At 38.4% G+C, this 25,402-nt stretch overlaps 1 protein-coding gene across 2 annotated transcripts in view; it reads left to right on the top strand.

Moving 5' to 3' along the window:
* DIAPH3 (diaphanous related formin 3) overlaps positions 1-25,402 on the top strand; it is a 230,889-nt gene that overhangs the window by 83,887 nt on the left and 121,600 nt on the right. For both annotated transcript variants that reach the window (XM_061457257.1, XM_061457256.1), the window contains 3 exons: positions 14,125-14,220; positions 15,117-15,211; positions 19,830-19,931. In XM_061457257.1, coding sequence (XP_061313241.1) covers positions 14,125-14,220; positions 15,117-15,211; positions 19,830-19,931 — 293 coding nt within the window. The remainder of the gene's footprint in view (positions 1-14,124; positions 14,221-15,116; positions 15,212-19,829; positions 19,932-25,402) is intronic.

Consider the following 25,402-nt stretch of genomic DNA (forward strand, 5'->3'; position numbering starts at 1 on the left):
TCACTGTCTGTGTAACTTAGCAGTCTGCTACTAACTGTGGCTTCCTCATTAAGTTTCTTTCAGGATATGCCAGCTCCTCCCTGGTGATCCTAGTTTGCTGTTCTCTCCCCTCTGCCCTTTTGGTTTGGAGTCCCATATACTGTTGTTTCTTTCCACAAATTAATGATCAGTCCTTTGTTAGGCTAGTGCTGCCCTTGCCTTTTTGATATGTGAGGCACTGATGTTGCTGTGAGGTGACAGTGGGAGCTTAGTAAGCTGTGCCTCTTATGTCAGATCATTCATTCCTATCTTTCCACTCCTGTATCTCTTTTGCTGTTATGTTCTGTTCTTTTGTGTAGTCACTTGATGAATTTGATTGAAAGCCTGATCCAGTGTTTCCCTGCTGGAAAGATGTTGAATTGTTTAAAGCTGAGATCAGAGGTTAATAAAAGAATTAAAAATAAAATCAGAACCCATAGAGTACCCCTTGAAAAATCAGTGTTCAGCAAAAGTATTGCACTATAGAATGCGCTTTTATAAGTATGTGTTCTGTGCTATAAATGACTTTTATACAATAACTAGTAGAAATTGTCTTTTTTGTGAGTACCTTGAGGTATTGTTCATCTTTAAGGATATGTAGTAAAACACTGATTGAGAGTTGAGTGCTGGAAAGGCTATATAACACTATTTCACACAAGTAAAACTAAAACCATAGTTTCAAGGAAGGAGATGTAATCTTAACAGAATCCTTTCTCTATCAGATGTACATCTTCAACTGTAGATATAGATGGGCCTTGTTAACTTTAAATCTTGACAGAACAAGTATCAAATAAATAATGAAAAATGTTTATCTTATCAAGGTGTTACAGTGTACTGTTCTGAGAGAAAAATGCCTTAAGTAAAACCAAATGCTTTTTAGCATTTGTTTATCATTTAATGTGGTAGCCAATTTCATAAATTTGCTTTGTGCCATATTTCGGTGACAGGTGAATCTGGTGCTGCTAGTTTGAAGGGTGTCTGTTCTGTTTTACGTGATCTGGGACAGGAAATTAGCACAAATGGAAACTAGCTGCTGGCATTTGCTATACAGATAAAGAGTGTGCTGGTCAGCATAAAGTGTCAGGGAAAAGTTTGGAACAGCCTTTTTAAGCTGCAGTGCCACCTTCTGTTCAACTGGGATCATGGGATGGTGCTCTGTGAGCAACTGAGAAGATGCAACAGTTCATTGATGCTGAAGGGATGAGGCCTGACTGATTTCTTCTGCCCTGCTGGTTATGTGGTCCACTCCACTCTGGCGCTCGTTATAATCTAATGGTTACACCACAAGCTTTCATAGAATAGAATCATAGAATAGTTAGGGTTGGAAAGGACCTTCAGATCGTCAAGTTCCCACCCGCCTGCCTTGGGCAGGGATACCTCACACTAAACCATCTCACCCAAGGCCTCATCCAGCCTGGTCTTGAACACTGCCAGGGATGGAGCATTCACAACCTCCCTGGGCAACCTATTCCAGTGCCTCACCACCCTAACAGGAAAGAATTTCCTCCTTCCATCCAATCTAAAGTTCCCCTGTTTAAGTTTTAACCCGTTACCCCTTGTCCTATCACTACAGTCCCTAATGAAGAGTCCCTCCCCAGCATCCCTATAGACCCCCTTCAGATACTGGAAGGCTGCTATGAGGTCTCCACGCAGCCTTCTCTTTTCCAGGCTGAACAGCCCCAACTTCCTCAGCCTGTCTTCATACGGGAGGTGCTCCAGTCCCCTGATCATCCTCGTGGCCCTCATCTGGACTTGTTCCAACAGTTCCATGTCTTTTTTTATGTTGAGGACACCAGAACTGCACCCAATACTCCAAGTGAGGTCTCATGAGAGCAGAGTATAGAAGGGCAGGATCATCTCCTTCAACCTGCTGGTCATGCTCCTTTTGATGCAGCCCAGGATATGGTTGGCTTTCTGGGCTGCAAGTGCACACTGAAGCTGGCCCATGTTCATTTTCTCATCGACCAACACCCCCAAGACCTTCTCTGCAGGGCTGCTCTGAATCTCTTCTCTGCCCAACCTGTAGCTGTGCCTGGGATTGCTCCGACACAGGTGTAGGACCTTGCACTTGGCATGGTTAAACTTCATGAGGTTGGCCATCAGCCCACCTCACACGCTTGTTGAGGTCCCTCTGGATGGCAATCCTTCCCTCCAACATATCGACCGAACCACACAGCTTGGTGTCATCGGCAAACTTGCTGAGGGTGCACTCAATCCCACTGTCCATGTCAGCGACAAAGATGTTAAACAAGACCGGTCCCAACACCGATCCCTGAAGGACACCACTTGTTACTGGTCTCCAGCTGGACATAGAGCCATTGACCACAACTCTTTGCATGCGCCATCCAGCCAGTTCTTTATCCACTGAATGGTCCACCTATGAAATTGATGTCTCTCCAATTTAGAGACAAGGATGTCATGTGGGACAATGTTGAACGCTTTACACAAGTCCAGGTAGATGACATCAACTGCTCTACCCCTGTCCATCAGTTCTGTAGCTCCACCATAGAAGGCCACCAAATTGGTCAGGCAGGATTTCCCCTTAGTGAAGCCATGCTGGCTGTCACCAAGCACCTTGTTGGTTTTCATGTGCCTTAGCATGCCATCCAGGAGAATCTGCCCCAAGATTTTGCCAGGCACAGAGGTGAGACTGACTGGTCTGTAGTTCCCCGGGTCATCCATGTTCCCCTTCTTGAAAATGGGGATTATATTTCCCTTTTTCCAGTCATTGGGAACTTCACCTGACTGCCATGATTTTTCAAATATGATGGACAGTGGCTTAGCAACTTCATTCTCCAGCTCCTTCAGGACCCACGGATAGATTTCTTCAGGTCCCATGGACTTGTGCACATTCAGGTTTTTAAGATGGTCTCAAACCTGTTCCTCTCCTACAGTGGGCCCAAGGTCTTCATTCTCACAGTCCCTGTGTCTGCTTTCCAATACATGGGTGGTGTGGTCAGAGCCTTGCCAGTGAAGACCGAGGCAAAGAAGTCATTCAGAACCTCAGCCTTCTCCAAATCCTGTGTAGCCAGTTCTTCTGAGAGCTTCCTGAGGGGGGCCTACATTGTCCCTAGTCTGTTTTTTATTTGCAATGTACCTGTAGAATCCCTTCCTGTTATTTTTAACATCTCTAGCCAAATTGAATTCTAACTGGGCCTTGGCTTTCCTAACCTGGTCCCTAGCTTTGGTTTACCTTGGTTGAAAGGTATGCGCTACTTGTTTGGGTTTTTGTTTGGTGGTGGTGTTTTTTTTTTTTTTTTTTTTGCTTGGTGATTTTCTGCCATTTTAGTGAATGAAGGAGTTCTTGAAGCACCCTGATTGTTGCGGTGGCTTTGTGGAGGCTCATGTCCAGTTTTTTCCATCTACCAGTAACCCCAAGTCCTTTACCACAAGGCTGCTCTCAATCCCTTCATCCCCCCACCTGTACTGATACTGGTGGTTGCCCTGACCCAAATGCAGGACCTTACATGTGTTCTTACTGAACCTCATGAGGCTTACATGGACCCCCTTCTCGAGCATGTCCAGGTCCCTCTGGATGTGTCTTAACTGCTAAGCATGCAGTATGCACAATAATAGAAATGTGTCAGACCAACTTTATCGAAATCTCTGAGGTCATTTAAAAGTACTGGGGTCAGTGGCCCTTGTGTGCTCTCATTTATGATATTTAACATATGCTGCATAAAATCTATAAGCGTCAGAAGCCACATTAGTGTCTCTTTTTCGTTTAGATTTTACTGAAGAGTATATGCTTGTATTTAAATTGCAGGGACTTCGGTATGTTTGAAATGCTGTTTTAATGCTTGCTGCTTTGCTCAGTTAAAGATAAGGTGTTAAAATTTTTCTACTAGTTAGTTTTGAGCATGGATAAAGAATTAATAAAAATGTAGTACAAAAGTATAATTCACTGCTTCTTATCTGTCTTCCAAAGGAAAAAAAGTTTGAGTAACATACTTCTTTTCTACTTTCAAATGCTAAAGCTTATAATTGTTTTTGGTTTGGCCAGTAGTGAAGTTGCCTCTAAACTGGCTTTGAGGGAAGCACTGTGTTGGAGGATCAGTCACAACTTGTATGGTCAGTAGAGGAAGATTTAGAATTGGTCAATAAAATGGACAGTAAAGGATTGCTAGTATCAGTTGCTGTTCACCCTGGACTTCTAAGAGAACTAGAGGATGATATCAGAACCTCAGGTTGGGCAGAGAAGAGATTCAGAGCAGGACTGCAGAGAAGGACTTGGAGGTGTTGGTTGATGAGAAACTGAACATGAACCAGCAGTGTGTGCTTGCAGCACAGAAAGCCAACCATATCCTGGGCTGCATCAAAAGGAGCGTGACCAGCAGGTCGAAGGAGATGATCCTGCCCCTCTACTCTGCTCTCGTGAGACCTCACTGGAGTATTGTGTGCAGTTGTGGTGTCCTCAACATGAAAAGGGCATGGAACTGTTGGAACAAGTCCAGAGGAGGGCCATGAGGATGATCAGGGGACTGGAGCACCTCCTGTATGAAGATAGCCTGAGAAAGTTGGGTCTGTTCAGCCTGGAGAAGAGAAGGCTGTGTGGAGACCTCATAGCAGCCTTCCAGTATCTGAAGGGGGCTTATAAGGATGCTGTGGAGGGGCTCTTCATTAGGGACTGTAGTGATAGGACAAGGGGTAACAGGTTAATACTTAAAACAGGGCAAGTTTAGACTGGATATAAGAAGGAAATTCTTTCTTGTTAGGGTGTTGAGGCACTGGAATGGGTTGCCCAAGGAAGTTGTGAATGCTCCATCCCTGGCGATGTTCAAGTCCAGGTTGGACAGAGCCTTGTGCCTTGTGTGGCATGGTTTAGTGGGAGGTGCCCCTGCTGATGGCAGGCGGGTTGGAAATAGATGATGTTAAGGTCCTTTCCAACCCCAACTATTCTATGATTCTCTGAAACAGCTGAGCAATGAACTGTGCTGTGTAAAGTGTTATTTGAACCTATGACAGCATCAGAGGAAAGGAAGCTAAGTGACCAATGTGATAACTTTTTCAAAAGGTTTCTGTTTTTTTTTAGGATCTACAGTTAGTGAAGTTGGTACCCATGGTGTACATGTTGTAGATAATCATTAGTAAAGGGTAGAATTGTTTAACAATATATTAGTTATATGCTGGCAAAATCTTCTCAGTAATGGCTGAAAGCAAATAGGATTTGAGGACTGCTAGGAAAGAAAAAACAAAGTAATAAAAGCTAAAAGTGTCAACGCACAAGTTCAAGCTGTGCCCACATCCTCCTTACTTTGTGTGGCTTTGTTTCCTCTCGCTAATAAAAGGTATAATAGAGGTACAGCAAAATGATCATGGTTATCAAAACAAATAAAAGGATGACTTTCTTTGTACAATGCATAATGAAGAATGGGAACTCTGTGCTCAAGAACTTCATCAATGTTTAAAATTTAGTAGGTGTAAACAGCAGTTATACACAGTCACAGAAGAACAGTCTTGAAGATTACTAAATAAAAAGTTTTTGCTCTGGAATAGGACTATCTCTGGAAGGCAAATATATGGAGACTTGCAAAGACGCATATGTTTGACTTGTTCTTGTATGTTTTCCTGTGCATCTTGCTGACCTCTGGAAGAGGTGATTGATCTAGCAGGGTGTCGTGGTTTAAGCCCAGCTGGTAACTCAGTACTACGCAGCCATTCGGTCGCTCCCCCTGCCTTCTCCCTCTGCTCCCAGAGGGATGGAGAGGAGAATCGAAAGAATGCAGCTCCCACGGCTTGAGATAAGAACAGTTTAGTAACTAAGGTATAACACAAAACCACTGCTGCTGCCACTGATAATAATAATGATAAGGGAAATAACAAGGGAAGAGAATACAACCGCTCACCACCAGCCAACCAATACCCAGCCCGACCTAAGCAAGTATCAAGCCCTTCTGGGTAACTGCCCCCAGTTTATATAGTGGTCATGACATGCTGTGGTATGGAATACCTCTTTGGTTAGTTTGGGACAGGTGTCCTGTCTTTGCTTCCTCCTGGCTTCGCCTCCTCCCTGGCAGAGCATGAGACCTAAAAGTCCTTAGTCAGAGTAAACATTACCGCGCAGCAACTAAAAACATTGCTGTTATCAGTGCTGTTCCCAGGCCGAAAGTCACAACCACAGCATTGCACCAGCTACTAAGGAGGAGTAAAATGACTGCTACTGCTGAACCCAAGATACAAGGCATAATTATTCTTATGAACAGGCTTCTAGAGACAGCAGTGTAGTTATGATTCTAACTGCTTTTTTAACTCAACTGCTATCCCTGCCCATGGCAGGGGAGTTGGAACTAGATGATCTTATGGTCTTTTCCAACCCTAACTCTTCTATGTTTCTGTTGCCTTGTCCCGCTTAGACTGACCCATGCTGGCTCCTTGTTCAAGAGAACCTTGTGTGGTTCTCTACCTCAGTTCATATACTGGACCCAGAGAGGTGGAGTTGAACAGCTGTCATTCCATTTCACAGGATAATAAACAACATGATAGTGCTTTTTTAATTAGTTATGCTCAGCTTGGGTGCAGCTGCACTCAGGTCCTGTTATTCTGCTTTTGATAGCTTCTGTCAAGTGACAGATCAGCCTTGTAAGGCCCTAGCAGCTAAATCCTGGTAATAGGAATATATCTTAAAATAAGGAGGTCTGAATTATGTGTCTGCTGGAGCTAGACTCTAAGCAACTCTACTGCTGAGAACACCAATGTGTTTTGCTTTTCCCTGTTCAGCAAACTTCACTGTAGCAGAAAACCCATTTCAACCCCCACCTCTTCCCTTACCTCTTCCCTTACCTCTTCCCTTACCTCTTCCCTTACCTCTTCCCTTACCTCTTCCCTTACCTCTTCCCTTACCTCTTCCCTTACCTCTTCCCTTACCTCTTCCCTTACCTCTTCCCTTACCTCTTCCCTTACCTCTTCCCTTACCTCTTCCCTTACCTCTTCCCTTACCTCTTCCCTTACCTCTTCCCTTACCTCTTCCCTTACCTCTTCCCTTACCTCTTCCCTTACCTCTTCCCTTACCTCTTCCCTTACCTCTTCCCTTACCTCTTCCCTTACCTCTTCCCTTACCTCTTCCCTTACCTCTTCCCTTACCTCTTCCCTTACCTCTTCCCTTACCTCTTCCCTTACCTCTTCCCTTACCTCTTCCCTTACCTCTTCCCTTACCTCTTCCCTTACCTCTTCCCTTACCTTTACCCTTTGAGGAAAATTAATGACATTTTAAATCATTCCAGGAGTTGAATCAATCTTGGTTAAAACTTTCAATTCTAGTGTGGACCCAAGCAAGTGTTCAGATTGTCATGAAGAAAAAGATTCTTCTGATTTTTATGTGCCATATTTCTGACAGTATTTTGGAGAGTTACTGAAGGAAAAATTCAGAGTTGATTTTGTTTTTCCCAGAATTTAATCAGCTGCCATTAAAAAAGTGAGAGTTTACTGTCTCAGCTTTATGAATGAACTAACATCATTTAGAAATTATTTAGTTGCTATGATAGCACTTAGGTTTTCAAAATAAAGATGGTATTTCTGTTTCAAATCACTTAGTGACTTAGTAAAAAATAATCTTAGTTACTTGGCTAATTTCACAAAAGCAGTACTCTGTAATTGCAAAGTCCTGTATTGATTGTTATAGAAGATGAGCACAAGGGTGGAAGTACAAACACTAGGCCATTTGGTTAATCACTTGCTAGTGTACTAATTCCTGTTACATGATCGATCAGCCTATGCCTGTTATCGGTATGTCTTTCTGCAAACAAGGACCTTATATGTCCACCTTAATTAGTTGTGTTTTTTTTATCTTAGTCCACCTATTCGTGCTACAATTACGCAGATTGTCAGTGGGCAAGATGCATTGCTGACAACTGTAAAGATTCTAAGATGAATTACTTATTTTTGTGCATGTAATGTAATGTATATGCATAAAATTAAAGACTGTCAGTCACTGGATGTATTTAATAGCCTGTTATAGAGGCATATTCTTCCGAATTACCTTGAAATAACCTGTCAGAGATAAAATGCCTGAATATATTTGTACATTTGCTGTTACCAGTGATTCCAGTTCTTATGTACCCTTGAGAAATTATTTGTAATAAAATCCTCTATTTTGAATGAGTTACAGTGATGCATGAATTTAAGCTTTCATGAAGCATGACTGAGTTAAAATGGTGTATGCATGAATTGTGCCAATTCAACAGCAGTGTTGTCAATACAGGAAAAACAGTGCGTGTGTGCATGACTGAACATATGTTTGAGGGAGGTAAGAAGTGGCAATCTCTTACAAACTGCTTAGAAAACAAATGGTAAAACTTAAGAAATATTCCCTATTGCAGCAACTACCATTCCAAAGATAGGAGGCACTGATGAATAGAAATTGACAAAAAAGAGGCCTGAATAAACAGGAACTTGGAATGCATTGGCACTTTTGCATTGTATGTTCCACATATCTGTTATAGTCAACATGAAGAATAACAAATGACCTCACTCTCTAGGAGTTTGCATTCCACCTCAGTAATGGAAACATTTTCAGTTTCAAAGCTAACAGTTAAAACTGTGAAACATTATTTATATTCCTACCATAGTTAATAGTTTCTTACTGATTTTCCAAGTTATAGGTATATGTAGATGGAAAATAAGATGGATCATAAAAGCTTTTTCATAGTACTTGGAACATAATTTGTACCCCATGAAAAGGCTGGATTAGATTATTAGGTGTGATAAACAGTCCCTGAGGCTAAAACTTTTGTGTTGATACAACCTTAGGTTGCTCTTTTTGGAAAGAGCATATACCAGCTTTCTCACCTCTCAGGTTCAGACATTCTTCCTATTGCTGTGGGCTGTATCCTCATTTTATCCTTGTTTTTATTTAAAACAAAACAGCGACAATAATGAAAAAAAATCACCCCCAAAAAAAAACAAAACACCAACCCTGCAAGAAAACCCCAAATACATGTCTTAGATGATATTTAAGAATAGATCTAGTTCAGAATTTCTTTCCTATTTTGAAGCAGATTATCACAAATAATTGTGCTAGTGAACCCTGCAATTCAGTAGGGAAGCTGTCTAGGAAATAGGCTTGTCCTTTTATTTTCTTTGTTGCATGTCATATTGCGGGACAATAATTTTGGAGCTGTTAAAACAATCCAAGTCTTCAAAAGGCTGTGTTCTGTCAGCCAAAAGACATATATTTCTTGGCAGGTCTCAGGTTTCCACACCGGTCAGGCCACACATGGAGTACAGAGTACAGTTTGAGCCTCCCCAGTAAGAGGGAGGCATGGACATTCTAAGGGCAGCCCAACAAAGGGTCAGAAAGATGATGAGGATACCGGAGCATCTCTCCTGTGAGGAAAGCCTGAGAGAGCTGGGACTGTTTAACTTGGAGAAGGCTCAGGAGAATCCTGTCAATTTATATTAATACCTGAAGAGGGGGTAAAAGGAGGATGAAACCAGGCACTTTGCAGTAGTAGTGGGCACAAACTGAAACACGGGAGGTTCCTCCTGAACATCACAAAACACTTATTGCGGGGCTAACTGATCACTGGCATGGGTTGTCTGCAGAGGTTATGGCCTCTCCTTCAATCTTTAGAGGTATTCAAAAGCTGCCTAAATACAGTCCTGGGCACCTGGCTATAGGTGGCCCTGTTTGAGTAGGGGGGTTGGAACAGATGACCTCCAGAGGTCCCTTCCAACTTCAGTAGTTCTATGATTTACAGCAAGTTGTGCCACATTTTTGCTTTGAATAACTAAGAACTTTTGCAGCATTTTTTTATTCAGCTACAACCTCATTTTCTGTTCAAGACCTATTCCTTTGATTCCAGATAACTTCTTGGAGATAAGGAATGTCTTTCAGTTGAATGTCCTACTGTATGGGGCACAAGCTATCATTTACTTCTGAGAGTTAGATTTCTAAACAGGTGAGGTGGGCATCTACTTTCATAATGAGTCTTGGTGTGGGTACATCTTTTGAGCTCATGACCCCAGGCTTGTTCTTTCATTTTTCAGTGAAGACAGACTTCAAGATGACTGTTGTTTTAGTTAAGAGGGTAAGAAAGATGCAAGGTGATGTGTAATTTTCTGTACACTCTGTTACTTAGTGACAAAATTACTCCACTGAGTGTTCTGTGGATTTCTGTGTAATGTAGTTTTCCAGTTTTAGCTGAACTAGGAATTCAGACTTTTTCAAACAAATGGTCAGATCTGCATGTTCCTTTCCAAACCTGTATTTCAAGGGTATTTTGGTTTTATTCAATAATGATGTATTTTAGAGGAATTTTTTTTTCTTTAGCATACAGATGCAGAGACATGATTTTTCTTGCACAATGATAGTGGATAGCAGATTCTATCAGGATCTGTGGCAGAAATGGAAATGTAGCTAGCACTTCATGAATGTAGATTTTCAGTTGCAGCTACCAAAATGTGAATGTTTCAGAGATCTGCTGAGTAAACTACATAGGATTCAATCCACATTTCTGTGAAATGCTATTCTGTAGGCTTCCAGCTGTGATGTTATGTTTGTAAAAGAATTCTGTCTCCACTCCCTTCATGACTCTAGTTTCAGTCAGATCGTTGCCAAAATGCAGGTAGTTGACTACAGTTGAATGTGTATATGTACGTGTTTGAAGGAGTCGGTAAAAGCGATTTTTCCAATGCATAAAACTCCTTTGAGGTATTTTTCTGTCTGTACACTGGCAACCACATCTGTTAATTCTGATATCATGTTAATAAGGATGTGGGATTGTGGAGATAAAGGGAACTAAAAAGTGTGGGAGATGAATTCTGTGTGTTTCAAAGTGATGTAGCATTTTGTTTCCCAGCCTGGGAGAGCAGAGCAGTTGGAGCATCAGAGGAGATACTACTGACTAAAAATTACCTAGTTCAAATGCTTGGGCCATGTGTATGCCCCCAGTGTGCTGTTCTTGACATGTAACGTTCCTTTTCAGTTGTATAATACATGAAGTAAGACCTGAGATTTTGAAACAATTAATGGTTTAATGTGATGGTCCAACTTCTGGAGCCATGATTGTTTAGAGATCCCTGGTTTGCTTCTTCTCTTGTTAGCATGACAACGTTTTATGTCTGTTTCCCTTATCTCCTTTCTGCAACAGCTGCCCATTCTCACTGGGCTGTGCTCTCTTTTTCCAGTGTAAGCAGATGTTCCCATTTCTATTTTCTGTATACTTTCCTCCTTCCCTCAGTGCCCTCTCCAAATAAAAATACAAGTGCTGATTTTCTTAAATTTTCTGCTAGTTTAGATATTTACTTCACTTATTCAGATGTATTAAATGTTTTTCTCTCCCTCCTCTCCCCCCTGTGGGTTTTTTACCTTTTTTCTTGTTGGAAATAGATAATAGTTGTGTCTCTTCTCCCCTCCCTGCTTCCTGCCCATTCCAATAAGTTAACAAGCAAACGAGGTAAAACACTTCTAGAGGCAGTAGGAGGTATAAGAATTTCAGAATTTCCATTGGAAAGTGCACCATTTCCAATAGGAAAGACAAGTAATATGTGTCCTCTGCTTCTTATTGCTGCCAACTATGTAAGGATGTGACCTGAATTCTCCTGAAGGAGTATCATGTAAGTCTGGTGTAATTAAGTTTGCATAATTGTATAACTCTATATACAATTCCTGCATGAGTTTCTAGAGTATGTTCTATGTTCATTTTTTCCTTAGGGTTGTGATGCCTTAAGTATTGCTGTCACTTTGTGTGTAACCCCCTCCTGGATGAAAGTTCCAGAGGGAATTAGCCAGTTCATTTGCAACATTGTTCCTTAATTTGAAAGTTAGTTTTGTATGTTTGTATATCTGTGTATTATCTCTGTTACAAGACTAATGAATAAATACTGCTTTCCAGTCCTGGAAAAGGCAAACATATTTGTGTTTTTTCTTTTTCATCCCCTATTAGTATCCAGTTCAAGTCTGTCAGTGCAAGTTTAAGCAAATTTATAAATTCATGTACTTTAACTTCTTTTGTTATGTCTATGAAGAAAATGATTTTGTTTTCCGTAAAATGATGATGTGCAAGGTTTCAAGGTAGCCATAAAGCATTACTGTATTTTCATTATGATTCAGATGAGTTCAGGTATGAAGATGGCATGGAACCTGTGCTACAGAGATATCCAGATGTAGTGGGATCTGCAATTTGGGCACTGATAAGACATGCCATTAAGAATGATAGTTTTGAGAATGACTGTTGTCAGCCTGTAGCCTTTAAGAAATCTGAGAGGAGAAAATAGTTGTATGATCTTGAGATCCATGTCCCCTGACATGTCCTTCTGGATTTAGTAAGGCCTCTTAAACCATAACTAGAAGAAAAAAATAGAAGTGAAGCTTTAGTGGTAACCTCCCTTTTCTCCAGTAGCTTAAATGTCATTCTGTTCCTTTTGAACATGGGGTATTGAGTTCTCACATTGTGGTTAAAAACTGCTTCTTTTGCTTTCATATACATAGTAGGCAGTTATTTTTCCTGGGACAGGAGAATGTTGACTTTTCTGTTAAATCTGTGGATTTAACTGTGGATTCAGACCAGCTGGTTGTTTCCAGTAGGGTGAGGAGAAAGACAGAAGAGGAAGATTTTGACTTTGTAACCCATTTGCCAGGACCCTGCCCTCTGAGGGCCTGCTTTATATCTTAACTCAGTAGTTTCATTTCATTCAGGTTCTTTTCTGCACTGTGGCATGTCCTTAGAGGGGAGCATCGTGCTGCCTAGCAATTAAAAGTCATTTAGGAGATGATTCTAATTTGTGTCTCCACCAGCTTGGGAGTGACTAGAATCTAGTTCCTTCAATCCCTGTGTGAGGTCTTTAAGTTCTTATCTCTTTGGTAGTTTCCTAGTCAACAAAGGTCAGAGACCTTGAGAGGTCATTGTCCTTAGAAAAACATTTTTTAAGAATGACATAGCTCTCCTAAGATTTACAGAAGTAATTTCAAGTTAGAGAAATTCTCTTGATAATTCATATTACATCTAGTTTTGTCAAGAATCATCAGTGAGCTACAAATTTTAATCCTGTGTTTTCTTGACAGTTTCTCTATATCCATCTCCTTCTGAAGTCAGTAGCATATACTTTTATTACAAAACATTTTCTACTCTCAACTATTTGGAGCATGTAGAACTTAATTTACAACAATCATACTGTAAAAGACTGGAAACTAATTTTGTGAAATAGTAATATATTGGCTGAATAATATTTGATAGTGAAGACTTGTGCTGGGGGGAGGAGAAGAAAAAAAAAAAGGGAAGAAAATAAAAAAGGGCAACCAGATTGGGTTAAAGGAAAGATTTGTGTGGGTTTGGACTTTTTGTTTGTTTGTATAATAATTGGAATATTTCTTACTAATACATTATCAAAACTATGCTGTTATTGTAAATGAAATTCTTATGACAGTGTGTGAATAATGAGAAATAAATTCAGCTTACATAATGCATTTGAGAGAATGTATTTGTAGGAATTATTTTTTGAAAAGAAAGTACGAACCAAAATTTCCAGCCATGTTAATGTACATTTCCACAATCACTTTGTCTTTTTGGTATTTTATAATAAGGTTATTATGCCATATATCTAAAAATATAACTTTTGGAGGAAATAAGGAAAATAGGTATAAACTCATTTTTATTCTAAAGTAATGTTAGTTTTCCATAAGCCAGTGATCTTTGATATTTTTGGTGTGTATACGTGGAGAAAAGCAGTCACAAAAATACCTAAATTCTGGGTTGGTTCCTTATTGCTTAATATCAAGACATATTGACATATCTTCTTCAAGATCTGTTATTGTCAAGTATCAAAATCCAATTAGAATGCTAACCTGGCCAGGCTGACTGAAGAAAGTTGAATGGTATTTTATATATGACTTTCATGACTTCAGACAGTTCATACAACTAATACTATCATCTTCAGTTTCTATATATTTAAAAAAAAATCTTGTTCTAGAAGGCCAACATGCTGACAAATTTCACTGAAGAACACATGTTGAGAATGCAAGCAATTAAATGCAAAACCTCTGTATTTTTTCTCTTCTATATGTTATTTTGTGAATTGATTATGCTTGATAGCAAATATGTTTTCTGAATTCATTAATGTTTTTCTAAACAATAAGAGTTTACAGTAAGTAATTTGTGTTCACTTTGGCAGTAAAAAAAGAGGAGGAGGAATTTGAAGAAAAGAAATCCATTAAGAAACGAATCAAAGAATTAAAAGTCTTGGACCCAAAGATTGCACAGAATCTGTGTAAGTAGAGTCTGGTTTTATAACAAAGTAATGTTGCATATATATGTTCCATAAAACTGTCTGTCTTGTCTGCCTGGTGGTAACCACTTTTTATTTAAAGTATGTGATATGTTCATATGTGCATATTGTTGTTATGCCAAAGGATGTGAGCTGATACAACTGAAACACTTTTTAAAGGACCCAGAAAACAATTAAAGGTCATCACTTTTTTGAGACTGACATTACTCTCTTCTGTATATATTGAAACATAAGTGTACAGCTACGTATCTAATTATCTATTTTCAACATAGTCAACAAAGAATACTGCCTAACCCTCTACTGCTTCACCCCTCCAAGAAGTCTGGTACAAGGTATCTGGCCATCCTGCATGTACTTCGTAGAAAGAAGGCAATACTCAGTATTATGCAGTAATATGCAAATAAAGATGATAAAGTTTTGGCAACGATGAGTGCTGTAAAGAGTATGTTCCTAAATACTGGAAAAGATAAAATAGGAAACGATTGGATTATGGTGAATGAATAAACAGTGCTTAATAAGAGCATTTTATTTTTTTAACTGTTGATGTGATTTCAGTTTCTCAAAACCATTGAAGGAAAAAAGTGTTAACTCTTAGCTTAGCACAAAAGACTACAACAACAACTGTCCTGCAGAGTGGACTTTTCACTGGGTAATTATGGTGATCTTCTGTGATGCTGGATGTTCTGTGTAACAAATGGATGGAGAAGGCTAGAATTGTAGAAGAACAGTGGTTAAAAATAATTGTTGTCTCTTATTTCTGTTACTTTGTATGGTGTTTGTTAGCCTGTATGCTATAGGCTGATTAACTGGTGATTTGCAAATAGAAAAAAAAAAAAAGTGTCTTGCTTTCTTTGTTATATGTTGAATCTTTGTTTTAGCAATTTTCCTTGGCTCTTTCCGAGTGCCGTATGAAGAAATCAAAATGATGATACTGGAAGTTGATGAAACACAACTGTCAGAGTCCATGATTCAGGTAAGGAAAGTGACACTTTAAATCCCAATATTTCAGAGTAAGCTTATCATTAAATAGAAACCTGTGACTAAAAAACCTCTTACCATTAATTTAGGCTAATAAATCACTGTGAAAATCTTTTACTATCTGTGAACTGTAGGATTTTTTTTATATTTGTAGTGCTATTTTTTAATGAAAGTGGATAAATTTATATTCTCTAATTTCTTGAATCATATTGTCCACTCCTAAATTGAGATTTTTCTTTGGTATATTCAAACACCATCTGATATTCTGTTTCTTTCCTAGTTACTCATTTTTTCTCTAATTTGTTTCTCCCTCTGTCTCATTTGCATGTACCTGTTCTGGTCGAAAATTTGTGGTTTTGTGTATGTGTGTTTTGTTTTTTTTTTTGTTTGTGGTTGTTTGGTTTTGTGTTTATTGGGGTTTTGTTGTTGTTTGGTGTTTTTTTCCCCTTGTCTCTTTAGAGCTGATACAATCCAGGAACTTGCGTTAGGGCATCCAGTTTTCTTCCCTGGAGTTTATTTGGGTACTATTTTCCCTTTCTGTATTATTTTATTCAAAGCACAAAATTAGTATGATTATGTGTGGAGACAAAAGAAACTGAAAGTGCTTCTTCTTCTTCTGGGCAGTGTTATATGTGTTGATAAATTGAGGAATTTCATCTTTCATTATACAGCCATAGGAAGAAATAATTTGAGAAGTGATTCTGGAAGTCATTTGATCCAAGCCCCTTCTCAAAGCCATGTCAACAAGAGCAGGTTGCTCAGGGTTTTTCCCATTAATTTTTTAGTATCTCCAAGGCTGGACACTCCATAGCCTTTCTGAACACCTTTTGCGGTGTTGAACTACCCTTTTGATGAAAAATCTGGTGGAGTTTATCTAACCAGCGTTTTCATTGTTGCAACTTGTTACCTTGGCTTTCTGTTGCACATCTCCAAGAGGAATCTAATTGCATGTTCTCTGTACCCTCCAGATGGGTGCCTGAAGACCACCCGAGGCTTATTTCTTAAGGTCAACAAACCCATTTGTCAACCTCTTCTTGCCTGTCATGTGTTGTGTTCCCTAGTCATCTGGATGGGCATCTGTTAGATTTTCAATGATACATTTTTAGGCTAAGATTGTCTTTTGGACGGTACTTTTTACATACTGTGAATGTCAAATTATTGCCATTATGGCTCATAACTGTCAAATCATAACTTTTATTAACCTACTAGGAATGTGTCGTAAGTTTTAGTTAGAGAGGCTTTAGATAGCTGTTCTCTAAGCATACCTCAGTGTGTGTTAGAGACATAGGTACCATTCCCTACTGAAACATCCAAGAAAAATAAAGTTAGATTATTTTTTTTTTAGAAATGTACACTTTCTGCAGGGATATTGATTAGTGAAGAAATAAATGCAGGTAATCAAGAGTCATAAAATTAGTTGTAACATTAAGGCTCCTTGCGATTCAAGTGTGTGACTTGTACTGAACACATAGCAATCTGTATATAAAGGTCAAAACAAGGCAAATTTGTATTTGTGTGCTTTGCTTGCAAAATAAATATCCACCATATTGGTATGTCAAAATAAGGTCCTACTGAGGAGTCTGTACAATGTTCAGGATGCTCCTTTTCTCCACACATGCAGTGTGGCCCTCACTTCTTGTCACTTTGATTTCCAGTGATCTTTAAACTCTGTTGAGCTATCTGGACTTCATTTTCAATTCTTCACTGAAGAATGAGATGTTTCTCTCGAGAAATATTTGAAGGAACAAACATGAGCTGTCATCTCCAGTGACAGTATGTGTAATCATTGTGTAATTTTCTTTAATTTGTTCAATGATGAAGTTAATAGTGACATTGAAAATATTACTTTAAGATTATTAGATGAGCAGAGGAGTTTACGTTGAAAATGTTTGTTCCAGTTTTCACTTTCATCACTTTTCTTTTTCAAAGTATGATGATGTGTATCTTTCTTGCATTTCATTTGGAATAATAGTGAAAATTCTTTCACATAGCATGAAAAGCTATTTTATGGAGAGAGAGAATATGCTGTGCTGTTACGTGCAGCTTGAACTCTGTTTCAGATAGTTCATGCCTGCTCTGAGACTCATACACTTCAGCCTTAGCACTGTTTTTTATTGGTGAATATTTACCTTGTTAAAGAAATTAGGTCCTCAACAAGATCCTGAAGCAACCAATGAAAATGTAGTCCCATATATTTCATGATTCTGGGAAGAGCAAAAGCATACCTTGGTTTGCAAGCATATGGCATTTTTTTCATTTATTTATATAAGATACCCGAGATATTATTGGTATTTTTCCTTTCTAGAAATTTCTAGCCTTCATCTTTTTTTCCTTTTATTTTTTTTTTTTGTCTATCTTTAAATATTTTTCAGTGTGTCTTAATGTCATGGTTTCCAAAGCTGGAAGTTTGTCCTTACTCCTACTCTTGTTATACTTAAGTGTTAAAAGTAATCTCTTCCTCTCTCCCTTTCTTCAGTTGGAAATTGAATCTACTTCTGAAAGACATAAAACCTGTAAAAGTCATACTATAATCCAGATAGTCATTGACTAATCATTGGAATGTTTCTTAAAATTTAGCCAAAATTCTTGCTCCTATTTATTCCGTCTGGTATTCATCTCTAGCAGTTCAAAAGCTTTATCTGAACACCATAAAGCTCCTTTGGTATAATCTGCTCCTTTTTTTTTTCTTCAGTTTTTTCAGTATTGAAAATATTAATAGAACACTTGAGTACTTTTCTTTTTCAAAAGTTTTGTGGTCAGTTTTTCTACATATGAAAATTATTTTAGCATCAAACAAGAGCACTTTAATCTCAGTAAAGATTAAGGAATTGTAGTATATTAAGAGCTTGTTACATAGATGTTGTATATCAAGAGGGTTATGAATTTCTAACTTAAAATAAATCTTTTTACACTCTGTACCCTTTCATTTTTTGCTCAGTATTACTGATTTAGTGCTGAACATCTACATCCATCATTAATAAATATAGTGTTCCTTACAAATATAGTGTTCCTTACAAAAATGTTTTCTAAATATAGTTATGGTAAGGATATATATGACTACTGTCATAAATTCTTCATGTTGAAAGTCAGTCTGACTATGTCCAAATCAAACCACATAAAATTTAAGTTACATTATTAAGCATCAGCTTTCATGCATTTTTAAGAGTTCTCTTTTTTTGTCTGCTAAAATCCTGATTTGAGTGTGGACATTCTGTTGAAGCAGTCTGATCTTTATTTACTCTTCCTTTGGTTTATTTGGACCTTTGCTCCTAAGTCTAGCTTTTCTTACATGCTGATTTTATTTTCTTGATAAACTACTTGATCCTTACTTGGGATTTGACAAAATGTTGTAAAATCAATTACTTATTGTAGTCCTTAGGATCAAAGTAGAATTTTGGTTCTTAAAATAGTAACTATTTTTACCCTAAAACAAAACAGTGATAAAAGACTCTGTGTCTTTTTATCCATTTAAAAAAAGGGTTGATAACTGGTAAACTACCATCAAATGACAATTGTTATAAAGGCTAGGAGACCGAGTTATTAAAAAAAATAAATAAAATTAGTATTAAAATAGTCAAGTTGTTTAAAAAAAACAAAAACACTTCAGGTACAGTCTAGTATTTTCACTTTTTAACAAGAAGAATATTTATACTGTGCTCCAAGGATCACACCAGCAGCTAGCTTTGAACTAATTAATACAGATTGTGAAGATCTCAAAGGCCACTGCATTGATTTATCATAACTGGCTGAATTTCATGTGGAAAAAGAAATTAATTTGTGTGTAAAATTGGGGGGTGTGGGGAGGGGTGTGGGGGTTAAGACTTTCAGATAGAGATCCTGTTCACTAACTTAAGTAAATTCTTTTCTGTTGACTGTATGTCACCAAAGCTATTTACTTGCCGAGACACAGAAGAGATTTTGACTTAACTGAAACGGGGAGCTGCTAGAGTTAGTCTTTCTGATCCTTTTTTGAAATACGGTAGTAGGCAGTGGGATACTGTCTGCTAGACCTGATTCAGTGTTAGCGGGCTTGAATCTTTGTTCAGACTTATCTAATAGACCAGGGAGTATTTTAAGAAAGAACACAATTTCTCTCTCGTTTTTTTTTACTGTGATGGAAGCTTAGCCACTGTGTAACCAGGAACACAAGAGTCATAAACTGAGAGAGAACGAAGGCTAAAGGAACCCTGACTATTGCTTAGTAGTTATAGTAGTTGTCTTGGGAAGGGACAGAACTGAGCTACTGACTCATACTGACCATATATAACATAATTAAAAGTGTTCAGAAAGCCCCAGGAATTGCAAATTCTTCAGATATCAGATGAAACTAACATATTTAGATTCCCTTGCCTGTGTTCAAAAGACATTCATTTATGAAAATGTCCAAGCTCCTCGTATGGGCACCTGAACTCCACTGAAGCAGAATTCCAGCTCTGAATTCCCATTTCTGGCAAGTTTCCATGCTAAATGTTGTACATAAGGGTTTTAAGCTTTTGTTTTGAATGTTGTCTTTGTAGAGTTTGGTAATCATGCATATATAATACCATTTGCCTATAATATAAGCAACATAGAATCTGAGATTTTTTTTAAGCCTTTTTTATTTTTCTTGATAGAATTTAATAAAACATCTTCCTGAACAAGAACAATTGAATGCATTGTCCAAGTTCAAGAATGAGTATAATAATTTGTCGGAGCCAGAGCAGTTTGGAGTTGTGGTGAGCTCTCTTTTGTTATCCCTTTTTTTTTTTTATGTGTGTGTTTTGTGAAATACAATTTTAATATAATATTTTAGAAACAATAGCAGCTATTTTTTCCTAAATGTGAAGAAGTTCCTGACTGGGAGAAGAGTATAAGTCAAAATCAGTTTTTAACATGAAAACATTTTTAATTTCTCTTGGAGGGCAGAAGTTTTCAATAGGTCACGTTTTTGCTTTCTTAATATGGAGTGTTATGCATTTGCTATTCATCAAAGTTTCAATCTCCATTGGGCTTGGTTGTATCTTTTGTTTTATTCTGGCTGGAGAGCAGGCTTAGAACTTCTAATAATTTCTTTAAGAACTGTTGTAGACGAAAAAAAAAAGTCAACAGTTCTGCCCAGTATAGCTGTTTGGTTGTGGTTTTGGTGCTTTTTTATTTTTATTTTTGGTTGTGGTTTTTGTTTGTTTTGGTTGGTTGGTTGGTTTTGTTTTTTTTTGTGTGTGTTGTTTTTTTTTTTTTCTTAAAATTGCTGATTTATGCCTAATTTTTTTACTGTTTTCAAATGAGGTCAATCAAGCACACAATACAGGGCATTCCAGTTTTTCTTTTAGGTGAGTGGTGTTTTGTAGTTATGGTGTTTTAGAGAGTTTGGAATCCCATGATAATTTGCTCTAAAGTTGTGATTAAGGGAATGACTAAATGTCCTGGGTTTAGCAGTAGCAGTCAATTTTTCTCCCTTCTGGGTAGCTGGTGTAGCATTGTGTTTTGACTTTCAGCCTGGGAACAGTGCTGATAATACTGATGTTTTCAGTTGTTGCTAAGTAATGTTTACCCTGACCAAGGACTTTGTGAGGCTCATGCTCTGCCAGGGAGGAGGGGAAGCTGGGAGGAAGCAGAGACAGGACACCTGACCCAAGCTAGCCAAAGAGGTATTCCATACCACCGCACTGGGAGTTACCTGGAAGGACATGGGGTTTTCTGGGTCGGACTCGTTTCTTGGCGAGTGGTATTGTATTATCTTCCCTTGTTATTTTCTCTTATCATTGTTGTCGTTGGTAGTAGCGGTGGTGATTTGTGTTGTACATTGGTTGCTGGACTGTTCTTGTCTCAACCCATGGGAGTTGCACTCTTTCGATTCTCCTCCCCATCCCCCCGGGAACAGGGAAGGGGAGAGACCCCGGGGGCGGGGGGGACACGGGCCTCGATTGCTTCCAGCCCGGCACCACTCACTGGGAGTGAGTGAACAAGCTGTCTGGCTACGTTTAAACCATGACACTAAACTATTTGACTCCCAAGAAAAAGCCTGAGTAGTGAATAAACGGATAATTACTACTTGTGTGATAATAAAATGTTCTATAATGGAAACCTTTTTTTATCCTTCTGTCTTTGAATTCAAAGTCAAGATTTGGTATTCTGAAAGAAATGGCTAGACACTTACTGAGACACTGGCATGCTGTGACAGTTACAGTATTGCATATGCTAGTTCAACCAAAGTTAATTAACTTTTATTGTTGGCTTAAAGACGTTGAGGGCATAACTCTATAAACACTTCAGGTTCCCTTCATGAGTGTGGCTGCTTTATTTTATTTTTGTAGTGTTTCTATGGGTTGCTTTTGTGTCTACTGCAAACTTCCTCTTTTTAAGTTATTTTGAACTTTTATGTTTTTGATTAATTCAGCAGTAAGTGTAACGTAAATACTTTATTACTCTTATCTTCTCCTCCAGACTTTAGGTTTTTCCTTAGCTAAACTACTTTATTTTTCTATACATCCTTTCTTTCACTTAGTCTAGGCTGATGCTTCAGAGCACACATAATATCACCTATTGCCTATTATCACCATAGTGAGGCGCTGCCACAGGTTCCTCAGAGAAGCTGTGGCTGCCCATCCCTGCCTGTGTTCAAGGCCAGGTTGGACGGGCTTGAGCAACCTGCTCTAGTGGAAGGTGTCCCTGCCCATGGCATGGGGGTTGGAACTAGATTCTCTTACGGTTCTTTCCAAACCTAATCATTCTGTGAGTCTGTGATTCTGTGAGTCAGTTACTGTGGAGTTTGGTTTTGAGGGGTTTATGGTGGTTTGTTTTCTGGGGTTTTTTTTTGGTTGATTTATTTTTTTTTTTGGTTGGTTGTTTTTTTGTCATTGTTGGTTGGTTGTTTTTTTAATTGGCCGGCCATTTAGACATTCACTCTGCTCTAGCAATATATCCAGTCATATCCAAATATAAGTTTGCCTATGTTCTTACTTATCTTCATCCTTATTAGAGCACTAATGGTTTTATCTTTTCCTTGTGTTCGACTATTGATGATGAGCTTATTGCTGGTTTTCGTCTTTTCATCTTCCCCATGTAAATAATTTTATTTTTTTTTTTATGTATTTCAATTTTTTTCTCACCCTTACTCTAGCTGGTAGAAGTTCCTTATCTTGATTGTGTGACATTCCAAAAGATTGGTTTCTGTCAAAACTGGGTTGTGCAAAGAAGAGCTCCTGTCTGCATATGAAATTCTGAATTGCTTCTTCCAGAGACCAAGACCTACCTGTAATGAGTGTATTTATCAGCCCTGTTGTGTCGTTTTACTGAAGCTGTGACAGCCTTACTGCTCCTGTTTTCTGTAATAGTTCTATGAAATACTGAACAATTTCCTACCAGCGGTTGATGAGTTTCTCATGTTTACCTGCACATAATTATAGCTATTATTTGGTCATCTCAAGTTTCAGCTTCATTTTGACTTTAATGGTTTTGTCTGAGTGGTGTAGCACCTGTCTTGTAACAGTGATGACCATGCAACATGTGTCTGGTTACAGCTGAGGCAGAAACCAATATGCATAGCTGTTTTAGCTGTGTGGGTTGTTGGCTGGATTTTAGGTTGTTTTTTCCCTCTTAGTGTAACTCTCAGGGTATTGTGTGGCTTTCCAGGAGCAACAGGGCATTTCTCTGGCCATGTGAGCCAAGCTAACGTCTAACATTGCTTCAGTTCCACTGCATCAGAGTGTGTTTTCCTTTGTTCTCCAGGCACTGACAGTGTTCTGGTGTGAGTCCACTGTTGACTAACCTGGGAACAGCCCTGCTTTTCTTACCTCTTACTTATGCCATCGAAAGCTGCCATTTGTCTGCCAAGTGAAGATGCTGATAACTTCAGAAAAAGTAATGTTAATTTAGATATTCTCTTGAGAGAAACTTGAGGAGAAAGATCACCATGGGTAATCTTAAGTGTAAAGAACAGGCAAAATAAAGGGATTTGGACCATGGAGATGCAATTCAACTTCATAGGAAAAGAACTTAGGGATGACAAAATAAAATAACAATATAGGTATATTGAAGAAAGCAGAACTGAAAGTTTCTAAATCATCTGGTTTATTGGGAAACACAACTTGTAGAATAATTTTTAACAAGAACTCTTGTGAACCTTTTTTAATGACAGATTATCTTGTGAATAAATAGGAAGTCCAAGTTAAATACTATTCTGAGTTATGGCTAACAGTTGCGTAGGACTTTGTGAAAATATGAACAAAAAAGTAGTGGAGATCACTTGCACAAATACAGCTTAATTAAGAATGTGATCCAATAATACAGTGGTATTAACTTCAGGCAGGAAAGGTTATGGCCTTTTAAAAAGTATAGCATGAGAAACGAAATAATATGTGGTTATTTGAGAGATTGCTGGAAAGTTCAAAAATAAACCATTATTTATTACAGTTATTTTAATAAAGCTATAAAAGATGTGAGTCAACATTTGTCCAGTGCTTTTTGAATGTAAAATATTCAAGTACTAAAAAATTGTCTTCTGTTATTGTTCATTTGTATTAATTCGATCTGAGTCTGAGGTTTTTTTTTCTGAGATATTAAAAGTGTAAGGGTCATAAGCAACTGATAAGGGCAGCTTACTGCTTGCTTTTTTAAAGTATACTTTCTGAACTTCTGAGTTGAAGGATAAATACAAAAGAGAAGTTTAAGTAACATAAAGCTTTTAAGTTTCAGACTTGCATGGGGAAATGAGCATAGAAGAAAAATGCTCACTGTGAGATTTTATGGGAAAGGAAAAGTAATTCTTTACTTACAAAACCTTGATGTAAATTAGTTTTTACCTGCTCAGTTTCTTACAGATTTAATTCACTTTTGCTGTCATAGCTATGTTCTTCTGAGCACCACCTTGTGCGTGGGTTCAAGCAGTCTGACCAGGATTGCTGATGTACAGCACAGAGGACACAGGACTCAACACCATGTTATGTCTCTGTTGTGGTTCTTGGTTGGTGACAGCAAGCTTTTTTGGACAGATCTTTCATACAGTCATAAAACATCAGTTGGCATGAGGATATCTCTATCTCGGAATCTCCTAACTTCAGCTTCTTGTAAAGATTGACTAGGTCGCTGCCCACTGATTTACTTATCCTTGTTTTGAATCTATTTTCAAAATACATGGTTTAGTTTGCTGGTAGGCTAGTAAGAAAATGAATAATTTAGACTATCTTAAATTGGAAGGGACCCATACAGACTGAGTCGAACTGCCTGCTCCTTGCAAGACTGCCTAAAACTAAATCATATTACTAAGAGCATCATTCAGATGCTCCTTGAACTCTGATGGGCTTGATGCCATGATCGCTTGCTTGGGGAGCCTGTTCCAGTGGCCAACCATCCTCTCAGTGAAGAATCTTTTCCTAATCATAGAATCCTATGTCCAACTTGAACTTCCCCTGAAGCAGCTTAATTCTATATTCTTGTATCCTGTCACTGGTCATCAGATAGAGGTGATCAGGCATCCCTGCACCTCTTGGACATGATATTTCAGGGCATTTTTGGAGGCATAGAGGTGCATGGCAATGTTTGGTGTTGTATCAGGTGGCTCCAGATCTTTGCCCCCACCCTACTCAAATTATTTTGGGATGCGGTTTACATAAATGATTGCCAGAATACTCAAAATACAATTGATTCTTTATGGAGTTGCATGGTCTACCTCTCCCCATGCTTCTGCCCACACAACAATGCTAATGCTTTAGGCTTGTCAGTGCCAATGTACGTTAACTGCCTTTTCACCAGGAACCATTCCCCAAGGTAGTTCTGATTTGGTTATGCTGCAAGGAGAGAGCTGTCAAGTAGTAAGCATGTAGACTTGTCAGTGCCTTTAATCCTTAGTGGTGTAAAATAATCCTGGACAAATTTAATTTAGTAACATGGTTTTAAATCCATAAATGCAATTCCATTAACAAAAAAATCATGATTTTGATGTTCTTTGAAACACTTTTGATTTTAAAAGTTGCTAATACCTGTCAGGATGTGACTAGTGGACATTTGACCTCAGGTGCAGGCAACAGTATTACCAGTCTCACACCTGAGATTAGTATCTCAAGAGCCACGTGTGATAACTGCTGCTTTATTTCTTTTTTTAAAACTTGAGATATTTGTAAGTATGTTCCCGTATTGTCCTGGAGTGAAAAGAAAGAAACAGTTTTTTCCTTGGTTGCTTATTTACTGGAAAGTAAAAATTGAGGCAATT

This window comes from Pezoporus flaviventris, unplaced genomic scaffold (assembly GCF_033815535.1).
Source record: "Pezoporus flaviventris isolate CSIRO_AGI_PZ_B2104156 unplaced genomic scaffold, CSIRO_AGI_Pfla_v1 ptg000025l, whole genome shotgun sequence".
Taxonomy (NCBI): domain Eukaryota; kingdom Metazoa; phylum Chordata; class Aves; order Psittaciformes; family Psittacidae; genus Pezoporus; species Pezoporus flaviventris.